This window comes from Anomalospiza imberbis, chromosome 3 (genome assembly GCF_031753505.1).
Source record: "Anomalospiza imberbis isolate Cuckoo-Finch-1a 21T00152 chromosome 3, ASM3175350v1, whole genome shotgun sequence".
In the NCBI taxonomy this organism is placed as follows: domain Eukaryota; kingdom Metazoa; phylum Chordata; class Aves; order Passeriformes; family Viduidae; genus Anomalospiza; species Anomalospiza imberbis.
Genome location: NC_089683.1, coordinates 89,883,464 through 89,909,055, shown reverse-complemented (window position 1 = coordinate 89,909,055; position 25,592 = coordinate 89,883,464). Strand labels below are relative to the sequence as shown.

Genomic DNA, 25,592 nt, shown 5'->3' with positions numbered 1-25,592 from the left:
TTCACAGACATATCATGAGAGCAGGATCTCTCCTTGTGGCTGAGAACCTCTGCACACTTGTGGCATGGCTAGAGCACAATCTCCACAGCTGAGTATGGATGGTGTAAGAGGCGTGGAAAAATGAAGCAACAACACAGTGAGCAGTTCAGTGAAATATGTAAAAAAGGTTATTATTTTTCTATTTACTGTCATCAACATAATGAAGGCAAAAAATTAATTGGTCATAAGGTAGGCAGATCCAAAAGCTGTGGCAGGACTAATGAGTGAAGAGATATAATGACCATGGCATAAAGATGGTTTGTGTATCTCCAGCAAGGGATCTTATTTGCTTGAATCTAATGTCTTCCCTTTGTATGGAATTTGTGTTGACTGTGGCATTTTATATTTGAGAGAACTTGTGTAAAAAGTATATGGTGTAACTGCATTCAATAATTGTGGGGGAGTGCAATAAATCCCAAGACAGCACATGGAACATGTCTTTATATAGTACTTACAGACCACCAAGTGTTCACAGGCAAAATTCTACTGGGCTAAGAAAATTGCAATATAACAATGCATGAAGTACTATGAAAATAATAGCAGCATGAGGAAAATCTGTAACTTTATGAGATGTATATGTAAGAGCCAGATCTGCAGAACAAATGATTAAGTTGCAGCTGGACTTTACAGATCATAGGGCTGGACCTGGAATTTCACATTCACTCCAGTGATTCTGCTTGCCTGCTGTTTGAAGCATGGATCTCTGCCATTTTAATTTGACATCCTGAAGAGCTGAAGGAACAACCAGTGGTTTTTTGGCATACTTTTCCACCACTTACCTCTATTCATGTCCTCTTTCCCATTGCACATTTTGCCCATTAGTGAAATAGTTTGTAGGGTTTGCTCTAAGAGGGAAACAAATAACAGAGGACGAAAATAAATTGTCATTAGACCTATATAACTCAGAGATGAAGAATGTAGCTCTTAAAATTTTGAATAGCCCAACACTCTTTTGAATAAGCTAACATCTCTGAATACTTTTGTCTATTAGACACTATGTTTTATATGTGCCTTATTTAATTGTTTTAACACAGGAAGCTGTAACTTTCCAGTAGGATATGTTAATGAAAAATGCATTAGAGCTCATTGGGGAGAGTTCTGTCCTCTCAGCCCTAAGAGTTTAATACTTTATGAGGAGGCTGATGCCCTACACAGTTTTCTCATGGGTCCTCAGTAGTGCTCCAAAGGAGCAATACAAGCTTTTAAACATTTACTCTTTTCCTTAACTTTCCCTTCATCTTGAAATCAATTTCTTTTCCTGCTACTTTTATTCAAGGTTTATTAGTAATTACAATTATGTTAAAAGCAAAGGACAATATATTTTAACTGAGCAATTCTACTTCAAATGTTTTAGCCTACCTTTGTAAAAAATATAATTATTTTTAAAGTAACCCAGTATCTTTAAATAAATTTTTGCATATTTTAATCGTATGTTATCTGTTTTATGGGAAATGTAGTGTCTTTGTGCAATATGGAAAAGGAATTCTCATAATTAACAGTTCCTCATTCATTCAGTAAACTCACATGTGTCTATTTGGGAATTGTTTATATACAACTGATAAAATGCCTACATATATAGGGGATGATTTGGGAACAGTCTGTCACATAGTTTTGACTTGCCAGATATTCACAGATTGTTAATGCTGTAGATTACTAAAACAGAATTTGAAATGTGTGTTTTATATTAGTAATTGTTATACCACACTTGTCATACAATTAGTGATGTAAAAAAAAAAGAAGTATCAAATTCAAGGGCAAAGGTAACTTTCTATTTTAGTCACAGTTTTGAAATCATTGTGCTAAATTTTTGTTTTTCACATGTTTTCTGCTATTAAGTCTAAACACATTGTAATAGTTATTCAGGAATTTATTGTGGATTTTTTCTGGGGAAAAAAGCAATTATTGGGTTTTGGTATTCCAAAAATTCTCTTCTATTTCTCCTTAACTAATGACTGTTTTACTTTTAAAAGTGCAGCGGGTGCCACTGTCTGATTTTGTTGCTACTATATGTAGAAATTTAAATAAGTTGAAGTCAAAGATAATCCCATTTTCTGCTCAGATTCCAGGCATCTACAATTCGCCATTCAGGAAATTCCCAGATCCAATGGAACTGCTGCTACGGAAGTCAAAACCACTGACCCACAGAAAGCAGCCAGTGAAGAGCCCCTTTGCTGATGAACTCTATGGCTGGCCAACCTGCAAAGAGCCTCCAGCTTTTGTCACATCAGTGCCTCTGCTACCTGCTGACAGACAGAAACCTCAGGTAACATGTTCCAGTGACTGCAGCAGCTTTTGCTCATATGTTTTATCATAGATTATCGCAGAATATCTTGAGTTGGATCATCAGATCTGAAAATACATTTTGTGAATTTTTTTTTAAATATAAATCTAGTGCTTGCATTGAAGATATAAAGTCTTTGACACAGATTTGACTTAATGAAAAAAGAAATCTAGGTGTTATGTAGAAACAGGGAAATGTAATTCTTTATATGTTGTTTTTGTCCTTTGGGGCAAAAACATAAATTACACTTTTATGATATTTCAAAGGCGTGACCTGATATAATTGAACATCAATATTATGATTAATAAGAGCTAGAATTCTAAATTTCCAATCTTTAATCATAAATAAAAGGAGAAATGAAAGGTGATAGGAAAAATTAAGCAGTTGTGATAACTTTGTCCTCAGTTTGCAATTGTTTTCCATATAAAAACTGAGGCATCCTCTCAGTTCGAAATAGTTTCTGCTCTCTTGCGTCCACTAGATGTGTGAGAGCTTTAATAACAAAGATTTCTACATGTTCTGCTCCATCACAGCCAATTTGCCCAGCTTCCATTATTAACTCTCACGGTGTCAATTTTAACTTCAGTTGATGTCACTGTATCTTGCAGGTAGATTTTTTCCTTTTCTGTAAAGTAATGGACATCCGTGAGATAATGCATCAAAGCGAATGTCTCACAAGATGGCAAAACAGCTTTTGCCACCTTATTATCAAAACATGTTAGGAATGTGACCGATATACACAGCAGACAAACTTTTGAGAACTTTGTGTTTAACACTTGATGACAGTATGATGACATGTAGCTTTTGCCAGTGTGTGTCTTATATAAGTACTTTAGGGATAGAAATATTTTGTCTTTGCCACTGTTCTGAAGAATTTTTCAGTTTGCCCAGTCTACTGAATCTTCAACTTAGCTCACATATACACTTTCCATTCTGGTTTCACTTTGAGTGACCATCTTCAGAACCTCTGACTCTTTTCCTTTCTGTTCTCCATTCTATATTTAAATTTCCTTATCTTTATCTTGCTTAGAAGGACAATATTTATAAATGAGTCCTTCTTAGCAACTTTCAGTGAAACTACCACCTATCTGCAGAAATGTAACAAATTGAGCAATAAGCAATGTATATATATATATATATTTAATGGTGTTTTACTCCTCTGAATCAATATTGCTCTCTTGCTCTCTACAGCTCTCTGAAAGGAGGCTGTAAGCCAGGTGCGGCTTGGTCTCTTTTCCCAGGCAACCAGTCATAGGACAAGAGGACATAACATCAAAGTGTATCAGGGAAGGTTCAGGCTAGACATCAGGAAGAAGTTTTTCATTTAAAGGTGGTCAGGCATTAGAACAGGCAGACCAAGGAGCCAGTGGAATCACAATCCCCAGAAATGTTCAAGAAATGAGTGCCCATGGCACTTAGTGCTATGGTTTAGTTTGACAAGGTGGTGTTTGGTCAAAGATTGGACTCAATGATTTTGGAGGCCTTTTACAACCTTTATGATTCTAAGAAGGTCTGTGATTCTGTGATTCTAAGAAGGCCTATGAGAATACCTCTGGAGAAGTAGGCGTGAGCCCGCTGCTTATAACAGTAAGAATCAACTTCAACACAGTTCTCCACCTTTGTTCTTCCTTCCTTGTGTTCTCCCTACCCTGACTGCTTGAGATTCCTCATAAAACGACCTCATTGACTCACTTTAGAATTGAGACAAAGTGTGAGCCAACAAGCAGTTTGGTGATCAGGGAGTTTGGAGTTGACATAAACATTCCATTATGGCTTTACCTCCTGGGACCAAGGAGGTTATGACAGTCCTTGAGCAGGATGTGACTGGTTGCATTGTCTCTCAGGAGAGAGGAAAGCTTTTGCCTTGTGAGCATGATGCAGGAATCAGGTTTTAAATAAATAGGGAACTCACAGTTCTTCCATTGTTAAGGTGCTCTTGAAAAATTGCTGTACTGTATACAAAGTATCTTACAAGCTTCTGCTTGGATTTGGAATATTTTATAGACCTTTCTAAGTTCAGACACACGCACAGCAGTCATGCACAGATAGCCTTTCAGAACAAACCAGTAGAGTTCTGTTTATTTTCTGCACCTCAAAGAGGGAATTTACTATATAATACTTTAATCCTTTCAGCACCCTGGGATGTACACTGTGGGGTAAATTTTCAAAGCACAGTGCGTGGATTTAGCTGCCCGACTCTTATTGATGTTAATGGGAGTCACACGGCTAAATCCCTGCACAACACTTTGACAATTTAGGGTTGTATGTCTAAGGAAAGGACACTAGTTTGAGCTGATGAAACAGCTGGAAATGAAAACCCATCAGAACACATCATCCTGAAACTTGCTTGGTGTGACCATAAGAAATTTAATTACTAGATATACTTGTGTCCTCATTCTTTGTGGTAACACTTTTTGGCACCAAGCTTCCTTTTCTAATATCTGCCTGGCTCACTTGTTATTTTTCAGGTATCTAAAATTTTTATTGCTCCTAGGTTTGGATATTTTATATGACGATGTCAATTATATATTTTTAAAAGAAAAAAAATAACTATCTTTAACATTTCTCTTAGGGAAACGGGTATTTAGCATTTAATAGTAAGGTCTGTGTGTGTAAGATAGTGTATTTAAAAGAAAGGTTTTAATGATGCTTCTACATCAGTTAGATCTATCATTTTTATTAGTGAGTTAACTAGAATTATAGTTTGATAGAAACATGGATAATGCTAAAATTAGTCATCTACTCATTAAAAGGCATTAATAACAGAATGCACATTACCATTTAGATCTTTTGCATGCTGTTATCTGTTGTGGAATGGGGACAGTGAAGAATGCATAATTTAATGCAGACTGTACTTTTTATCATGAGTTTCTGATGTTATGATAAAGTAGTAAGAATGCTGATCTGCTATCCTTTATTTGGCAAACCAGTTGGTATCAAGATTTATGCTACTCAGTACAAATTCCAAACATAGAGCATAGAGCTGTGTGAGTTTCCTTCAGGGTAAACATTGTGGTTGATTCCTACCCTTCTTTTCCTAGCCTGACCTCCCCATATAGATTTCCATTTTGAAGCAGTGTTGCATTGCGTTTTTATATCTTTGTAACAGTTCTGTAATGGTTTGCCCCTTCACCCCCCATTTTCTCCCAATGGTTCCACCCTGAGCTTTCCCGCCCCTCCTCCAATGCCACCCCTCCCTGCTGCCTTGTCCATCACGCAGCTCCTAATCCCACCCTCCCAAAATCTTCCACCTTGGACATCGAGTGAGTGGATGAAGGCCAGGGGTCCCTCCCTTAACTTTCCTCCATTGGCTTGTGTTTCTGTCTGTCCCTCTGCCTTCCACTCCCCCGAATTCCCCCATTGGGCAGTGGACATCCTTACCCCTTGTCTCCGCCCCGGTACTTAAGGTGATTGCGAAAGCCACATGGCCACTTTCAGGGACATGGAATTCAGAGCTCCCCGGAGCTTGCAATAAACCTGAGACTTTTTCCCTGGCCGGGAGTCGACTCCCTCATTACCTTCTCAGATGCCGCCTCTCCTCCATACAAGGCAGACAGTGAAGCGCGCTGTCTTAGCCGCTCCCCAAATCTGCCACAAGAAACAGGGGAGTGTCCCCCGCTACTGACCGTGCCTCTGCCGGGCAGGCGAAGCCAGGGGGCTTCGGGGTGAGCACAGCGGCAAAGCAGGATGCCTGAAATGCTTGCAAGCATTGTCAATTTGAAAACATTTTTTAAGCACCCATCTACCAGAGTTTCCACAAGTTTTCTTCCTGTAAAATGGCAATAGACACATGGACTTTTTAGAGGTCTTTGTTTAGGATACATTCCTGAGGACCCTATTACTGAATAAATTTCTTCAAATACATTCTTCAGAGGAACAGAAAAATCTTCAGGGAATATTTAGAATTATCTCAGTATTCTAATATATACTCTGCTTTCATTAATGGTGCCACAGCTTTATTTTGAGGGAATTTGCTTAGTTACATCCTTTCCCCCCCTTCTTCTATTAGTGGTTGTAATTTTATTTAAACTATGGACTTTTTTTTCTGTATCTGCCTCCTAGTTAGGTCTCAGAAATTAAAATGGAGAAAACCTCTTGCTTGTATATCTGGTTTGGCCTGGAGGAATATGTGTCAATACTTTTCAGTGAATAAATAATGCAATATTCTGAAAGACTAGTTTTAAAAGAAACATATTTTTCATGGTGTTATTTGATAATAGTACTTGTCTTCCTTCCTCCATATGTCCACTTAATGCAAACACCTTGTAACAGAATATTCAATTTTTATTATAAATTTTAAACTTTTTTATAACTTGATCATCAGGTTATGTATTACTAGAACACATGTTGATGAGTTTCAATTACCTGTTCTAATAGTGATTAGTCTCTCATGGGCAGTAGCACTTTTCATTCTGTTTTAAGACTTTTGTGTTCTTTATAATGAACATATTTTTCATGCAGATTATGAAAACAGAAGCAAGAAACTATCTGCAAGGAGTGCAAATATTATGCTCATTTGCTTACTGGGACCTTTAAAAAGATCTCCCAATCTTGGTACTGTGCCTTTAAAAGTAAAGTTCCAATAAAAATCCATTAACTGCTTTTAAATATAGCAATCCTCCTGTCCAGCTGTGAAAAGTACTAGATGATACTTATTTGCCATTTGTGTTATTTACGGTCCATGACTTTTATGGTAACTGGTTCCTATTATTGGTTTCTATTAATGTAAAACATAAGTGAACATAAATGAGGCGTGAATCATTTCTTTTTATTAGCCCCACAGTCTTCACTCAGTGCTTGCCGTAACTCCAGCTGTGACTTGTTAGTGATAACCTATTTAAAGAAGGATATCTTTAAGAATAAAGGCTGTGATTAGGATTCTTTGTTCGTAATTTCAAAAGGTTTCACTAGTTCATTGCAAGATCAACAATGATGAAGATAAAAAATAATTTTAATACTTATAAGCCCAGGCTTGCCATTAAACTGCCATGAGTGACACGGGCACTAATTATATTCCAGGTATATTCTTAAGGGTTAATACAAGAAGTGAGACATATAGGGTATGTCACTTCTGCAGCACAGGAAAGGACTTCCTGCTACTATTTATCCATGTTGTTAAATGGTAGATACTGATACAATCAGTTATTAAACAATATACTCTGGGGAAAAAAAAAGACAAAAGACAATTACAAAGTTAATGTGAAATTAGACCTTTCAGAAATGGACTATATGCCTATAGTACTGAAGTCATGTGTTTGAATTCTATTAGAAGAATTGTATCTTACGCCATGCATTAAGTTCCCTTCCAGTTGGGTTTATAGTTACATTGAAAAGAGCATGTTCTTTAAAGTTTGTTCTATGCAAATGAAAATACTTAATTTTTCTGCTTAAGCAGAATTTAGATATAGTTAATCTTGTTTTTTTATTTCACCAATATTTTTTCTAAGTAAAAACAAAGTTTTCCTAACCAGTCCTAACAATATATTTGTTTAAAATTTTAAGTATTTACTAGTATTTAAATAAATTTGGAGTGCACTCTCTTAGAAGTTTTAGAGTATGTTATCAACCTTTATGATATTTGTAAGTCTCTATCAAAATTAACAGTTTTAATTATTTAGGGAGATGAGTCTTGCTACACTTCCCAAACATTCTGTGTCCTGTTTCATCAGCAATCTGACATGAATAAAAGAGGCAAAGAAAAGAACTGTAACTGTAACCCCAACAGAGCACTTGTATTATCCTACACCTTTCAGGGGCCTTTCCGCGATGTCACTGAAGTGCTGCGGCAGCGCTACAAGCCTTTGGAACCAACACTGCGAGTGAGAGAATCAATGTATTCACCACCAGCCAAGGCCAGAGAGCCAACATCAAGGGAAGAATGGAGAAATCCCATCCATGACAATAAGTGAGTTCTTTGGTTCTTATATTGTTGTGAAAATGTTTCCTTTATTCCATTGCTTTCAGAAACCTTTCATGCCTGACAAAATGAAATGTCAAGCCTGACAGCTTACTAGAAAACATTTTATGTATATACTTCTAAATTCTGTGTCCTCAGATTATAAGCTGCTCAGGGCAGAGACCCTATCTTGTAATTGTGTGACATGTGCCATCCATATCTATGAGTGTCTAAAAGAACTTGTAATACTACTAATAATATGTGATGCAACAGATGGCTTTAATAGGGAATAAGAAAACAAATGCAAATTCTCTCTTGCCACATGCACCTTGCCAAGGAAAAAATACTGTTTCAGTCTTCATATTCTGGGAGCTTACTGGTTATGGGAGGAAAAATGGTGTTGCATGCCAATGAGACTTGTTTTCTCTCCCAGAAGAGTACCACAGCTCACTTGGAAGGGGAGGGAGCATATGTTGGATGTTAGAACATGATACAAAAACTAGAATAATCTTTGAAGCAGATTGATTTCCTAAGCCACAGCAGCTGCAATAGTGTCAGACAGGCCGGTTCGTTTCCATAAAATCTCAAATACAGGCATAATCCACCCCAAAAGATTAAAGCTTCTGTCCCAAAAGATTTAAGGCTGTGGCCAGAATGTTTCCTTTTTTTTTAGCACAATGGCTGTTAAACACAGTTTTATCCAATCATAATAAAAGTCTGCTAACTCACTTTCTCTGGCTTTGTAGTTAACCAGAAAAAGAATTATGGTTTGCCAACCTTTTCCTCGAATTCACTGCTCTTGGCAATCCTTTGGCCTTTCAATACCAGAATTCAGGGGACAGAAGGGAATCACTTTTCCTCATGAGCAGCCTGTGATCACTGGCGCATGATGTTTTGCTATTTTTGATCTGTTTCATGCTTTTTTTATCAGCTCCATATTGCTATGTGTCAGCTTCAGGACTGGGACTTAAGAGTGCCAGAATCAATTGTGTTTACATGGTTTAACTTCTATGTTTTTATTGTTGGACCATTTCCCCCAATTTAATATTAATAGTATCTTTGAGCGAAAATTCTATTCAGAAACAGATTTGAAATTAAAAAAATGTTTTATTAAGACTACTTTTTCACATTTGGACAATGTTTTTGTTGGGGTTTTTTGTTTGTTTGTTTGTTTAGTGAGAGATAACACGTTTTATTCCTTTCATACCAAAATCATAACTGAGTTCAGTTACAAGTACAAATGTACTCCCCTCTTCTATTTCTTTCTGTATTTTTTCATGTGTGAGGAGGAGGAAACAGATTAATTTTCATATCACAGCATAAATTTCTGCTTTTTAAATTTCCATCAATTTATCAAATTTCTGCTGGTGAAATGTAGAAGAACCCCTATCGCTAGGTAGTAATTAATACTCTAACTCTTATTTAAAGTGTTTTTGTCACTGAATTAGTTGTGATTGATGCATTCCAACTGAGGATAGAATATGTTCTTCATTTATAGGCATGACTACATTGTCCAGTCTTTATTTGATGAAGTTTACCCTAGACATTACTGTGTCAACCCTTTCAGAAGGTCAGACCTTGCAATAAATGTTTCACTGACTCTTCAGTGAGGGAATTGTGAATATTTGGTCTTATACAGTTTAAATTTGAAACCTCCAACTTTGGTAGATATTATTTCATATGGGGTCTATTTACCTTATGGGTAAGGAAGCATTTAATTACATCCTTAATGCACAGAAGCAATGTCCCAACAATCAATGATTCTCAGCTTCATGCACACTAAATGCAGAGTGTATTATACATTTTTAGGCTGTGATCATTCCATTTGTGCTTCTTATTCAACCAGCCATGCAAGGGTCACATCCGTAACATTGAAATGGTGATGACAGAGCTGCAGGTCATCACCAGGACTAATGCTCACTGGTAATGCTGCAGCTGCTGCATGGGATGTTGGTCTCCAGGGAGGAGCCAGCAAAGGGCTACTCAGTTCTACAGTAGTTTTTTCTCAGCAATGTCTATTATGAACTGACAAATTTCTGTTTCTTGCTATGTAATTGCGTACTTTGGGACTTTATTTGCACCTGGTAGTGCTTCCTATGCTGATTATTCTTCTGTTTTAGAAAGTAAGGAGAGAATAAGCAGCGGAAGCATGTGGCATTTGTTGAGAAAGCTTGTGTTTGCATGAATGACATTTACATTGATATGTATATTTCCAGAGTGAGTACTGTGTGGGGTTTCTTATGACAGAAAGATTGTTGGCATGTACCTGAAGTTTTCATCAACATTCAGAATTCTCACACACCTCTAATTATTAGTGGTTGTTTACAGGATGATAGGATGAGTGTTGCAAGATCTGAGAAAGTTATTGCTTTTGATAAAATGCACAAAAAATTTGGAAAAGCTGTGAGAGAATTTGAGGCTGGCAGAAGCAGTACAAATGAAACCAAAAGAGAATATACTGTGCTTACTTAAAGCAACTGCTGAAATTTCCTTTTCTGTAATGGAAAAGCAACTGGGTAATCCAGCCTAATAAGAATGATTCCTTTTTCCAATGTAATTGAAGCTGTTACTACCTTATTGTGCTATTTTTCATACAAATGAAGTAATTTCCCCCTCCACTTGGATAAGAATGACAATTGCATTCCTTTGGGATGGCCACTTAATACAGTGTCTAGTTTGAGACACCAACTGCTGGATCCAGCAGATTTAGAGGAAGCATAAGAAGTTCTTTCCTCAGTTGTGTGCAGCCGCATGCTGGCCTAATTTTCCAGAGAACAAAAATGTAAATTATTTTCATTAAGTTTGATGAAACCTGTTTCATATGATATGCCTCAGACTTCAAAGTATACTATTAAACATCTTTATGAAGTCAACAATCATCAGAATGAGATGCAGTGTAGTGACAGCAATAGTGTAAGTCATAGGTTTCCTAATTTATTGTAGTCTTCTGGTGTGACATCAGAAACATTATCTCAGCTTCTGGCTCTGTCTGTGCTCAATGCTGAGCTGGAGATGCACAGCCTGGTGCTGTTCACACTGGTTCACTAGTGTGGAGCAATGTTTGCACATCCTGCCTCTCCTGTGCTGTGTGAACACAGCAGCACCCAGCTCTTCATGGGCTTATTTTCAGCAAGATTCTGCTTTTCTTTCTTTAGAACAGCTGAGGTGCTGCTGTGCTGCCCTGTGCTGGGCAGGACAGATATATTTGCAGAGAAATTAGTGACCTAAATAAGCTCTATACTTGGAGAGCACCAGTGTTATGAGCTGCCTGGTATTAAAAGTAAGAAAACTTAAAATCCAAGTCACTTTAGGATTTAGAATTTTTTAAAAATCTTTTAATTCCTAGAGTTATAAAATCTTTTACTGTATTTCTGAATTAGCTACAGTGAAAATGGCTACTACATTTTTTGTCATACAAACACAACACATCTGAAAACTTTTTTCAAATTATACTTAGTTTGTCATATGCTTTGCAACTTCTGCAATTTGCATATTTTCTGGACTGTTATTGTATTATGATAAACAGGGATTATCATATATTTTCAGATAATGTTTTCTTAACAATTCAACTTCTATTTGTAACTCTTCCATTTATTTTAATTACTAGCACAGTGTGCAACATTTATTAATCAGCAGAGTCTTTTTAAGTTAAAATACTAAATTAGCTAACCCCATTAACACAGAATACTCCAAACAAGCAGTAATAGGAGAGGTAGTTACTGTGCAAATCGTATTATACATGCGGGTGCTCTAGGGCACAGTTAAGCATGATTACCCTCTTTTGATCCAGTATTCCTCTGCTTCTTCTGGCTAATTTCCACTGGAAATTTACAAAGTAGCGCCTTCATTTTTCCATCTTAATTTTTCTAATGAAGTTCTGGTACTTTATAACACTGGGGATGCAGATAATAAGTCTGTGTATAATTAAGAAGTTCCAGAATTTGCTGCAGAAGAGATCTCTTTTACTTCCTACAAGAACTAGGCTGTGCTTTTATTTGCCACTTTACATTATTGCAGACAGGAGTTAAATAAAAGTGGCCAGAGAATTTTTAGATTTACTGATGTTACAATCAAAGTGACTGAAACTTTTTCAATAAACTGTGTATTTAGTACATTACCAGAAACAATATTTGTAATAATGCACCCAAGTAGGCTTCTCATGGCAAAAACAGTGCACTAAAGATAATATCGCTAGATAAGCTAAATAAAATATTCCATCTTTATTCTTGTATCTAACACTTTGATTTTAATATACATGCATTATAAACTAAATAATGTCTGCCCTGCTCCAGTTGTTTTGCTCTGGAAAACCATTATGTTTCCTTCTTTGTTCCCCAAGTGAAAAGATTGGATTTGATGAAAAAAATTATTTCAGGTATAATCCAAATTTGAAAGCTTAAAATTAATGTCGTGTTTTATTAAAGAAAAAAAAGAAGATAAAATATTCACAGATTCCTGATAGAGAAGCATGGCATGTTTGGAGCTAATTGTTCATGGAGTTCTTCAAAGAGAGATAAATTTGAATTAAATCAAGACAACAAAGAATTGAATTGCTATTGTATAAAAACACTTTAGATAAAAATTTAACAATGTCATAAAGTTAATATTTTGCTGGCATTTTTCCTACTAAATTGCAAAAATGTACAGTACATATAAATGTGAAAGTTTGAAAAGCCACGTAACAGTACTCTTTTATATTTCTAACTGTGCCCTGAAGTGCAGCATGTGTGGCAGTCCAGCAGTAGAACTGGCAGTTCTTTCTCAGAAGCCTGGGTATGTTTTGAAGCATTTCTGGGATCAGGATCACCTGCTTGCTCCAGTAGACTGCTGGGATTTTGCCTCTTGGGCAGGTTCAGAGAACACGCTGAGGGACCAGTCTGGTTTTTTGTGGCCATTTAAATTTCAATAAAAAGTCACTGCCTCTGTCCTGTGTCCTATTGGTAGCTTCCATACAGCACTGGGACACTGCTGCTCAGCAGTCAGTGATGGACCTGAGAAAATCTCCTTCCTGCTTGCTCTGCTGTGCTCCTCTCATACTGCCATAGGCACCAGAAACCAGCTCCTGCTACTGCTTCTGTCATCTCTGTCAGCCCAATAGGAAAACCTTCAGTATCTAAAAGGCCTTTTCCTTCTCTGGTCAAAATAGTGAGAGAGATTGCAATAAAAGAGGCAGACTAAAGGGAAGAAATGGTAGGTGAAGAATGTAGGAACAAAAATCATGGAGGGGGACTGTAAACATGTGAGGGGAAAAAAAGGATTAGAAACATGAAATTAATAGTAGAAGGAAGGTCCAGGATAGGATGAGAGATAAAAAAAAAATTATTTTTGTTAGCAACAAATATCTATGGTGTCTTTGAAATTTAAATACCTCTAGCAGCTTTCAGGTCCTGGTTTGGCTACTAAGCAAAGACTTCTAGGTCTTTTTAGGCTAATTAGGTTGAATATAGCCGGTCCTGGAAGTAGTGCAGCTGGCCTTCATCACCAGTGATGACACAGCCAGCCTTGGTCCTGGTCCTTCTCAGGTTATCTATGAGTATCACTGTTATTCATAGTTTCCCATTTTTAGTTCCAACCTTTTCACCATTTTGATTGTATTCTTTGATGTATTTCTCATTCAGTCTGATATGAAATAATTTTTCATTTTTCAATATATTTATTTAGAGAAAATTAATTAAAATTAATTATTTAGAGAAAATTAAACCTTCCATTAAATAATTTTTTGGGAACTCTCAGCTTATACTGATTTTTTCTTATAGCACAATAAAACATCAATACAGAATTTAATTCTTCTTTGACTGTTACTTCTGTCTGTGTCATGTTTACTGAACACCTTTAAGAATTACACTTAAATCACAAGGAAAAGCTGAACACTAGATGTAGGAATAATGAGTGAATGTTTTGAAAGCTAAAGTATTGAAATCTAAACTTGTACAGTTGGTAATGGTATCATACCATTGTCTGAATTTAATGTTCTTCCATCACTCTCTTCTGTCACTTTCAGAGCACATACTGTCATTAATTTTTGGAAAAAAGCCGTGTCAGGTGTATGCAAAGAGCTGCACAGAACATAATACCATAACTGAAGTATTTGTCAGTGCTATTACTTCTTCCTATTATTATTGGCTGGGGGACTATAATGACTTTGGTATTACTGCCATTAATTTGTTTACCCTACTTAACATGAAAACTTGTTATAATTCTTTTAATTACTTATTCACATAATGTAAATTCTCACTTACTTTAAGAAGACACTGAATTTACAAGCATGTGATCCTTTCTTGTTGCTAGAGCATCATCACTTGTAAGATCTGCCCCCTGACTCTGAGAGCAGAACTGTAACAGAAGAAAAAGCTTCTACTTGATACCATTGTACCCTATTAAATTTTTGTTCTTTCATTTTAAAGCAAATACTGCTAATTGTGTCTCAAAGTGTTAATTTTGGATTTTTTTTTAAATCATAGTAGAACCCACATTACTCTGAGAATTTGTTTGCCGAAAAGACAAAGATTAACTGATCCACAGGAAAATCAAAACCTCTGTGTAGAAATATTTTAAAGGAAAATTATAATAATTTACTTCTACCTTCCTCAAGATTTTTAAATTCTTTTGTGTATAAATTTTACAGACATGGTTTTCATATTAAATTATGAATGCTATGATTCAAATAAATTCTGTGCATATATGGGTAAATCCCAAAACTGCAAGCCTTGTCTTCTCAGCTATCCAATCCCCTGAGAAAGCCAATTTTCTTTCATGTCTGAGCAAAAGAAAAATGTACTATTAAAATGCAATTCAGAAGTGATAAAAACTGCAAGTGGAGCAGCCGGCTCACAGCACCTTCGATGTATTCTCTGGGACACTGGGGCCACATTAATTTTTGTGTGTGTGTGATGTCCATCCCATGTGCAAATTAGCATTGCAAGTACCCTAATCTGTCTTGTGTGAGGTTGTCCTTTCCCATGGGTATACACATGCTACTATAGCTTTTTATTATTTAAAAGTCTGCTAACTCAGGGCTTTCCTTTCAACTAACTTTACATGGCATTTTTTTGTGGCACATGATAGAAGAAGTTGATACGGCTGGAAAGATTCTAAAACCATTTCTTTTTATGAGGTGGAAAGAAAGAGAAATAATTTTTAAAAACACTCAATTGTTGATAAGTTAGTCAAAATAAATAGTTTTCTGCATCTGTATCAGCTGAGAGATGAAGAAGGATATTTTAATCCTCATTTTAATAAAAATTTTGTTTGCCTAACTCTTATAGGGACTCTGAATTCTGAAAAAAATTCAGCTAGGGAAGCGTTCTAATCAGCTATACTTCATGACATTTAAAAGTGATGTTTTGGACTTCTGAAGCATATCTTTTTAATTTTACTGAGTAATATTTTTCCTGCACTTCTAGAATTAAGAACACATGTTGATTTCTTCAGAAAAACAACAATGATAAACTTATTTCCCAGTGTTTTACTTTATAGTAAAATGTACTTGTTCACTCTTATAACTCTCCTGGGAACTGAAATAGATGGAACTAAGATGTGTTCGTAGGGTGTCTTGCAGATCTTCTATATACAAGATCTGCAAGATGTTTTTCACTTTCCTTTATACAGTTTGCTGTGGAACCTACCCAAAAAACCTGTGTTTGTCCCTAACAATTAGGGACATCCTTCTGAAAACACTTTCCAGCAGGTAGCTGGAGCTTCATTGCTCGCTGGCATTGTATAAGGAGCAAGTCCATCATCATTATCACCAAAAATGAAAGAACCTGGCTCAAAAAGATTGCTAATTAGGACATAATTATAACTTAAGTATAAATTACACAGTCTGTGAATTCTAACAAAACAATTTCTCTGTTTTGTGTTTTACAAAGATGCACATGTTTCTGTTCTGTTAAATGAGAATACAGTTAATTTAGCTTTGGCTATAACATAGCAAATGATGCCTCTCTCCAGAGATGATCCGTCTCTGACGGGGTCTGCTTTGCTTGGAATGACCCTGAAATCGTAAAAGTCCTTGTTCCCCAGTCCGCGCAGCCAAAGAAGAGGTCTGGAATGCGTGAGGTCGAGTTTTCAAGGTTGTTTATTTTTCCTTATCTATAACATTCTCTCTCTAACCTGCCGAGGTCTGTCTAGTAAATAAGCCATAGCAGTCTGCCTCGAGCCTCGGGTGGCTACCACATTATATACTCAAAACTACATGTAGTATGTTTACATTTGTGCCAATACCCATCACCTATGTCAGACAGTGTCTCTCCACCTCAAACTAATAGAAAAATGTCACCATCACACCGAGACATGGAGGACAAGATGAAGGAGAAGAAGTCTAGGACATGCCCAGACTCCTCCATCTTGTACCCCTGAATCACATTCTAAAAACCCCAAAATTCTACTTTTCCACCCTGTGTTAATTCACCTATTACACTACTCAAACCCTTTGGCTTGTAATTCCTCATATAGAGTTGGCAGCCTCTCCCACAGGCTAAAATTGAAGCCACAAGTGTTTTTGACTTCTTGTCAAGATCTCCCAAGATCCCTTGCCGGGATCTCTAGACAGCCAGGGCAGCCAGAGGGATGTCCTGGACTCTGACATCTCTCCTCGTGCATGGGGAGCACCTGCCACTGGTAGCTTGCACATGCTGCACTCTCTGCTAGGACCTGAGGTACCAGCAGGCACCTCCCAGCAAAGGGAGCCCTGATTGTCCTGCACATCCCACCAGTTGTCACTGCAGATACACACAAAGTAATAATCTACTAATGCAAGTGAACAAAGTTAGATCCTTGTGCACAAAGTCTTCATTTTATCCTGTTGAAACTCATTGTCTCTTTGCTCCAAATTTAATCTGAACAAAGCTGCAGGAGAAATTACAGTAATCCTCTCACAATACTGAGAGGGAACATTAAGAAAGTAGTGAAAAATATCAGGAACATGTGTCCATGTCATCTCCTGCAGCATGGATTTGCATCAATCCTGTGGCATCTAGAGAAGAGCATAACTGATTCTAAAATATTCTTGAATTTCAGATTTCTGCCATTTTCTTCATATCATAAAAATTATGAGAAGTATGAGCCATCACTTTTTAGGTCAGGCAAATATGGCCAAGAAGCTTATGGAACTAAATATTTCAGAGAAGTATATCCTAAGAAGTGGATAGCAGACAAGGTAAGTCACTGCAAAATCAAGGATTTATTTACTTTTTTAGATTGCTGTTTTATTAGAACTAAGTGAATTTCAGTATGATCCAGAGATCATGCAGTCCACAGGATTCTTTCTAGCATGTTATAAAATCACGTAGTTAGAGCTGTGATGAGTTGTGAAATTTCCTTGACTCTCTGGTAAATTCAGTTTGAGGAAATTCAACACCTGTTGGTCCTAAAAGATCAGGATTTAAGACCCTGATTAAATAAAGCTTCAGTTATATGCATTTTCCTAAGTTTCATTCTGTTTGATTTGCCTTTTCTGATTTAAGAGAGGTTGTATATTTACTCTTACACATTAAGATAAACTTCAGGAAATTATAGGAAAATGTGATTAAAACAACACAATATTTTATTGCTTACATTCTTTGGATAAATCTTTAAACTAGTGAATAGCTGTTTTTTATTTTAAGAAGACCTTGTTAAATTGCCTACTTTGTCAGGAACATCTCATATATGTCTGGTTTTGTAGTGCTGTAAGATAATTTTACTCAGAACATGAGTTTGTGTAGTGTTTCCATTATTTGTATTAGGTACCTTAATCACTTTAAAATTTCTGAGTACAACAAGAGTAGTGGACTTTGGCTGTGTGCTGCACTCTCTACCAATACAGTTAGGGGACTGGAGCAAATTTGTAGGAGGAGAGGCTGAGACAGCTGGAACACTTCAGTCTGGAAAAGAGAAGGCACAGGGGAGATCTTATTAAAGTGCGTAAACACTTGATAAGAGCGAAGGACGAACAAGACCCCAAACTTCTCTCAGACTCCATAGTGTCCAGGACAAGAGTCAGTGAACACAAGTGAAATGCATGAAACTCCAGCTGACAACAAGAAAACACTTTTCTTTTTTCTTTTTCTGTGAGGGTGACAGAGCACTGACACAAGTTGCCCAAAGAGGTTGTATAATCTTTATCCTTGGCTGTATCCATGGTCCAGGCAATCTGCTGTAGCTGAGTATGGGGGCCATAGAGGGTGATCTCAAGAGGTCTCTTCCTACCTAAAAAATTCTGGGATTTTGTAAGATATGATAAATTATTTCCTTGAAAGCAGTTTAACCTTTGTAAATATACAGCAAGTTCCAAGGAATCTTAGTTTGAGAAGGAACATTTTTAAAAGATTTTTCCTCAAAACTTTAAGGTTCAAAAACGAGCTGAGAGTAAAGTTTTGGTATTTCAACATGCATTAATTATATCTCCTTGCAAATAAAACATCAACAATCAAACAAACAGATTTCTGAACTTCAAAAGCAAGGAGTGGAAGATATGACTGGCCAAAGTCGCACAGCATAAGTATGATATATAAAAAGGACCTAAATGTCTTATTTCTGGTACTCATCTTGTCCTGTAAAGACTTGGTTTTCCAGTTCTTAGCAGTTCTTGCTCAGGCTCAGATGGTGATATCAAAAACCTAAAAATATTTACACTGTATATCATACTGCACATATATAAACTATGGGCTTAGCCAAAAAAACTCACTTTACTTGTGATCTTGGATAGATATCAGCCAAAATCTCTGGCAGTGAATAGCTGTATACATTAACCCAACATGACACAGAGCCTTCCCACTCCAATTCTAAATCAATATGAAGCTTCCATTAGGAGCCCCTTACCCCAGCAGAGAGATAAGAGGAGAAAAGGGCTATGTATGACATACCTACTGCTTTAATGGGTCATTATGATCAGGAAAAAACCCAAAAAGAACCACAAAACCTCAAGCTCCTCATGGCAGTTTAATGGAAAAAGGCCTATATGCAGGTGTGAGGTCATACTCTCCTAACTGTTAAATTCAATAGAATTCTGTGTCACTTTCTTTTTCCTAAACTCTATGAAAACTTTGAATATATCAATGCAATTAACAAAATTATCTGTTCTAATGAATCACAAGACTGAAGGGCATGTAAAAAAAATACTTAAAAAAAAAAAAAAGGATTTTTGCTTAATACCTTGTCTACTGAACACAACCTTCCTTTGAGTTTACCACAAGGTTATATTTTTATAGATGCAACCTCTATTACAACCTGAATAACTGATAACACTGCCATGATCTCTGTTCAGTTTCTGACAGTCTCATGCTAAACAGGTTTCTTGTGTTGTTGCTGGTAAGACTGGGTAAGTTCTTCCAAGGAGTCAAGTCAGTGGTCAGTTGATCAGTGACCTGTCTGAGCTGCTGAGGTATTATTTGATGTTAGTTTATATTAGCTGGCTTTTTTTAATATTAAATACAAAAAGTTTCTTTGTGGCTGTGTGTGTGCACGAGTATGTCCTAGTAGTATTTTCCTGAGGTTTTCATGTGTTTATTACTATGCAATTTAATTCAAGTCACAAAAAGATTAGTATGTAAATTATATAATTACTTTAGAAGCAAAATGAACAACAATGAAAAATATTACCTTGTTACATTTCTTCTGGAAAATGAAAGGATATTAGCATAGACTTCTGCTAAACATAATAATTACCATATCTATGTGAAGAAAAGTTAATAGTTCTTTTTTTCATCTCATTATCATCTGAAAATTTTATCTCACTCTGTTTACATTTCAAAGAAGTTTGAGTTAAGGGAAAAAGTGTTCTGTTCTAATTCTTCATTTTAAAAAAACAAGGAATAGAAATACTATACCTTTAGTGAAACTGAATCTAATTAGTTTACTCAGTAAATCAGTATAAAACATAAAACTGCTTACATATTTTAAGTTTTACATTATCTATCTGAATACATTAGAATGCCTTTGATAGAATTAGTGTAAGAAGTTTCAATATAAGAAATTTACTAGTCACTAGGAATTTGATCTACAATGATAGGTTCCAGTGTAGATGGACAGCCAAGGGATCAAAAACACTAACTATAGTCTTTCAGCTGTCAAAACACTCACATATGTTCATATTTGCTGAGGCAGAAATAATAGCTTACAGTCTTTAATCGGTATTGGAATTAGTTTGCATATGCATTTTAGAAAACTGACTTTAATGTTTTCTTATTTGTAAAATTCAGGAAGTCATAGTTTAAGATGTTTCATTCTGATAGGTTCTTCCCCTCTGATGCCTTATTATAGGTGAATTACAGTACAACTGGATCACAGTTTCATTATTTGCACAGGCATTTTGGCCTGAAACAGGATTTTATTATCTACCAGGCATAAAAATACCCAGGACTGCAAAGAATTAATTTAGAGAACCTAAGCATATTGCACAGAACATAAAGTTGACCTTTACTGTCTACAGCTTTTGGAATGGAGTGGGATGTGGAACATATCATAGATTTAATGTGGCACAACGCTGTCTGCAGAAACTTGGGTGGGACTGTGACTGCCTGCCCATTGCACCTGATGATTGAATCTGCTGTCACCAGCATCCTGATAATAATGAACATTCAGCTTAACGACCGTGATTATGATTATCATAATTGATGTGCAAGTGCAATGTGTGGGGATCATTACAGCTGAACTGTACAGCAGAGAAACATGCCTTAGTTATAGATAATTTTACTTCTATGCATTGATTGGGATAAAATATGCCTTTCAAGTCCAACAGGCCAGCTTGATATAATTTTAGTAAGATTTCTACATGTATGAATTGATGTTTATGAGCTTTCTGCAAAACATTCATTCTAGCTGTTTGTTTTGAATTGTTTCATTCCATTAATAATGGGAAATAATTAAATAATTACATGTTGACTAGTGGAAAGCACTTACAGAGTATTGCCAGAATTAATCAAATATCAACTTAAAATAATTCTGATTATCATGGCCTTGCCTGGGCTAGGAAACATAGCTCTTGTAATTCACCACCAACACAATTCTACTTCTGGTGGAGCAATGGAAGCAGGGGTGTGGTCAACACTGCTGGCCTTTTCACACTGTACTGTGTAGCCATTAGAGTAGGCAATAGTTGTTCCATATATAAATTATATCACTTCCACCTTTGTCACTGGAGGCAGAGAATTACAGGCTCAGATTCAGGCAGTGCAGGTAAAGGCATAATCAAGAGCTTCAGGCAATTTTGTTGAACAGTGATTGCCTTCAACTGTGATTGCATGAAGTTGCAGAAGTATTTAATTAAATCATGACATACATAAGAGATAAAAACAAGTATGAGTATATAATCCAAGCCAGAATTTATATAAAGAATGTTACAACATAAGTATAATGAAAAGTATAATTTCATTGCTTTACACTAGGCATAAATTTGGCTCTTTGTCCAAGAACTGACAGATTTTCCATCTGGGTTAATAGAGAAAACAGGAAAAATTCTTGTAGTGGCTGAAAGAGATTTTTTTCTGTTTGAAAATTAGTTTTATGTCTTGCAGAGCCAACACATAAAACAGTCATGTCTAGTGGATGATGTCATTATGAGGCAGGATTTTTGATACACTCTTTGTGCTTTTCCTTCCCTGTCTATACTGAAATTTACTTAAATTCCACCTTAACTCCATTTTTCTAACCTTCCAGGGATTTGACTTGAGATCATAGGTATGATCTGTGTGAAGTTTTAAATTCTTTCTTCTTCAGACTGTGACTTTACTTTTATCAAAGGAATTTGCTTGTTTTCATTTTAATTAGAATAAAAGATTATCCAAGAATGTTTTCTAGTATGGCATGATACTGGCTAATGAATGTGCATCTGAACTGTCAGCTTCATTACCTTTTAAAACTTTCAAGGTCATATTTACCAGTGTGCTTTGTGACAGAAGTTACTAATGTACACGAAAAGTGCTAGCACATATTTGGAATATCAAATTCCTGGTTCCCCAATCCAACCTCAGTGTGTTTTCTTAGGCAATACAAATCTCACATAATGTGGCAGCCAGAAGGGAATTATTAGATGGGCTGTTACAATCCTGGTTTCCCCATGAGCCATGTCAGGGATAATAAGGGTTGTTGCCAAAGTGGGATGCACTCCAGCGATCCCCAGCCCATGACATGGCTCCTGTATGGTTATTACTGCTGGCATGACTTGATGTATCTATTCAGATTTCCAAGTGGACCCTTAGTTTGAATTATAAACTATCTTCTTCCAGCAAAACACTGCTTTGTCTCACTTTTTTTTGCTATCCTGAGTCCTGCCCCAAAACAAATCATTTAAATCCAAGGATCTGGTCCTACAACAATATAAACTGTACTATTCATGAAAAGTCTGTCTGTTCTACCCTGTAACATATACTTTCTGCTCTCAGAAGAACCATTTGGAGTCAGAATGTTACTCTATCTTCACATGAAAGATTCACCTGAGTGAATCCCTGCCTCCACACTCCACATAGGTTGATTACCTCAGCAGCAATACTCCTCAGAGCTGTGAGCTCCTTGGAGCTCAGGTGTTTGGCTACCTGATTAGATAGTACAGAAAAAGTGCAGTGTTGCCCAATTTAATATCACAGAACAACTTAATGAGCAGGTGGTCTCTGAAACTGGATAACAAAAATATCTTAAAGTCAATTTTGCAACTTCTGATCTCTTTTTTTTTTTTTTTTTTTTTTTTTTTTTATTTTTGGTAAATGTATAATATACTGTTGAGAATTAAAGGTTTAAAGCTATTGAGGAAAGCAGAAATGTTCAATGTCCAAAAATGGGAACACCAGACATTACTTCTCATTCACAGGACTAGAATGAAATATCTCTTATTATAAGATGCACCATTTCATTTTCCAGGAAGGCAAATGACAATTCCAACTTCTGATGGTTTACATAATGAGCTTTCCAGGTTCCTTATGACTGTGTCTTATTTACAGAATTACATTTTGTTATGAAGATCACTTTCAGTGCTCTTACTGGAAAGGTTCTTGAGTTGTATAATGTTTCCTTTGAGAAAATTCTTAAGGTCACCACTGTTGAGTTGCTTTTGAAAAATGCTTGATATACAATTATTAATTATTATTAACTATCATTGAGCTTTCAAATTATTTTCTTGGTTGTAGAAAGATGCAAAGCAAATTAAAACATGAAAAATGTACCCTTGGCTAATGTTCAACTAAATGCAGAAAAGAATGTGTGCATAACTGGAAGGCTGAAAAAACTTTCTAGTGGTTACTGATGAGTCACAGGGTCTGATTTTGAAGTAATGCTACAAAGTAGTATCTGAGAAGAGTCAAACCATTCAATTATTGCATAAGAAGAGGTACTGTCACCACTTGTCTAATCAAATCCATTCTAGCGGTTATTTGTAAGGGTTTGTAGGCAACTAGTTGAATATTTTATAAAACCTGATTTACGGTTCTGTAATTTCTCAGCGGGAAAATGCAGTCCCTTGATGATGATCCAAGGCTTTGAAGAATAAATTGATTCAAAGGAGAAAATTAGATGGCACTTATTATACTGTCTAAGTAGCAATCCTCTGTCATTTGTCTGTTGGATGATAAATGTCTTGCTTTGCCTACCTTCCTCATTTAATAATGTAACTTGCATCTTAGTGGTATAAAAGAAAACCTCGCTTTTTTAGTTAAGAGTTAACTTTAACCAGTATTTCTGTGAGTGAGATGTATGTATGTTTAAGCTTTCTAAATAATTCCCATTGTGCACATTGCTTAAACATTTTAAAGCCTCTTATTTAATCAGAAACACTTTATAAATAGAGCATCTTGCCCAATTCCTTCAATATGTGCTTAGTGTACATTACAGTAACTTGTGGCAGAGCTTTTAATTGCAAAAAAATCAGTTAATCTAGAAACAGTAGATACTGGAGTTACACCTAATTTGTTTATATTGGTTTTAGGCGTTGACTATTTGGATATGATTTTGTTTGTTGGAATTCAAAATCCATACACTAAACTGGGAAATCCATGGCCTTGCCTTTTCATATCAGTTTTGGATAGACTGTTTGGTATTCTTGGAGTTAAGTAGTTTTTTTATATGTATGTCAAACATAATGTATTTCAACTCAATTCAATTTGCTGCAATATTGAATTAAAAAGGCTATATTTCCAAGTCACTTAAAATTCTTTATGGAACTTATCTACAAAAGCAAGCTACTTATTATTTGATAATACTCACCGAGACCTTGTTTGTGCTTGTTAAATAGAGTTGAAATTAAAGTAACCAAAAGCTTTTCACAATCCTCTGAGAATTACATGGGCCATACAACTGTTGAAAACTGCAGGTTTGAGAGCTGGTCCTCAGCCCTAGCATAACTGAGATATAGCCATGGAGCTGGGAAAACTGGTGTCAGATAAGGATCCAACACATAAAGAATATAATCAATATGTAAATTCATGCCATTCAGACAGAATGTTCTAGGAAAAAATGGTGTTACTGATTTTCTCAGAAAAATACTTTTAAAATCTCATCTTTAAACATATATTGCTGGTGAATTTGCAAGACTGAGGTCTAAGATGAGAGGCACATATTTGGATGACTTTCTTGCAACAAGTGCACTTAGGACTACACACTGTTGCATCTTGAAATGATGTGTGAATTAGAGATTTTGCTACACTGACTCATTATGATTGTATGGTTTTATAATTTAAATGCTAATAACACCCACAGGTGTTCTAAGATATTATGCCAGGTATGAGCCCAAATTGAAAGAAAGGCTGTACGTTTGCAGGGTTTTTATTGTTTTGATGCTTTCTCCAGAGAGCAAGAGTACGTTATTCTCAGAGCAGTATGACTTCAGTGCAGAAAAATGGATTTTAATGTAACCTACATTCCTTGAACAGGAAAAACCACAGTAAAAGCTTTGTGCAGTTTTATTGGAATGAATGAGACGTGGAAAGTAATACAGACTGCTTGTTGTCTTAATGGTTTTATGTAAGATTCTACTGCTTCTTTCTTCAAAATTTATATTATTAATCAATTCTGGACTAATTTGCCCCATTTTAAATCATAGTACAATATCCACTTTGGAATACACTTCAGTGTTTATTCATGTAATACAATGAAGAGCTGGTTTCAATGTGCCCTTTACAAACTCAGGTTAAAAGGATGTTCCACCATGATAAACTATATTATTTCTTCTCTTACAGTTTTTGTTGGTAATACTTGTAGGGAAAGTGAAAGGCATATCTACATGAGGAGTGTTTTTATGAGTAGGTGATTTGCCATGTGTTAATGTTCTAGAATTAAAGTTATGGAATTATTCAGGACTAACCTTTGCACTTCAAATTCAAACTTCACTTCCGTATAAACAACCTTACAACTTTTGATGAGTTAATGTATAGAGGTAACCACACCTGAGGCAGAGGGGTAGGGTACAAAGAC

At 36.0% G+C, this 25,592-nt stretch overlaps 1 protein-coding gene across 2 annotated transcripts in view; it reads left to right on the top strand.

Annotated features, from left to right (window-relative positions):
• SPATA17 (spermatogenesis associated 17) overlaps nt 1–25,592 on the top strand; it is an 88,725-nt gene that overhangs the window by 51,520 nt on the left and 11,613 nt on the right. The window contains exons 7-10 of one of the 2 annotated variants that reach the window (XM_068185630.1): nt 2,099–2,302; nt 8,074–8,225; nt 17,235–17,373; nt 20,501–20,584. In XM_068185630.1, the coding sequence (XP_068041731.1) occupies nt 2,099–2,302; nt 8,074–8,225; nt 17,235–17,373; nt 20,501–20,569 (564 nt within the window). In that variant the 3' untranslated portion in view covers nt 20,570–20,584. Of the gene's footprint in view, nt 1–2,098; nt 2,303–8,073; nt 8,226–17,234; nt 17,374–20,500; nt 20,585–25,592 lie in introns of those variants that run through there. The other variant, XM_068185629.1, reaches the window with a different exon arrangement.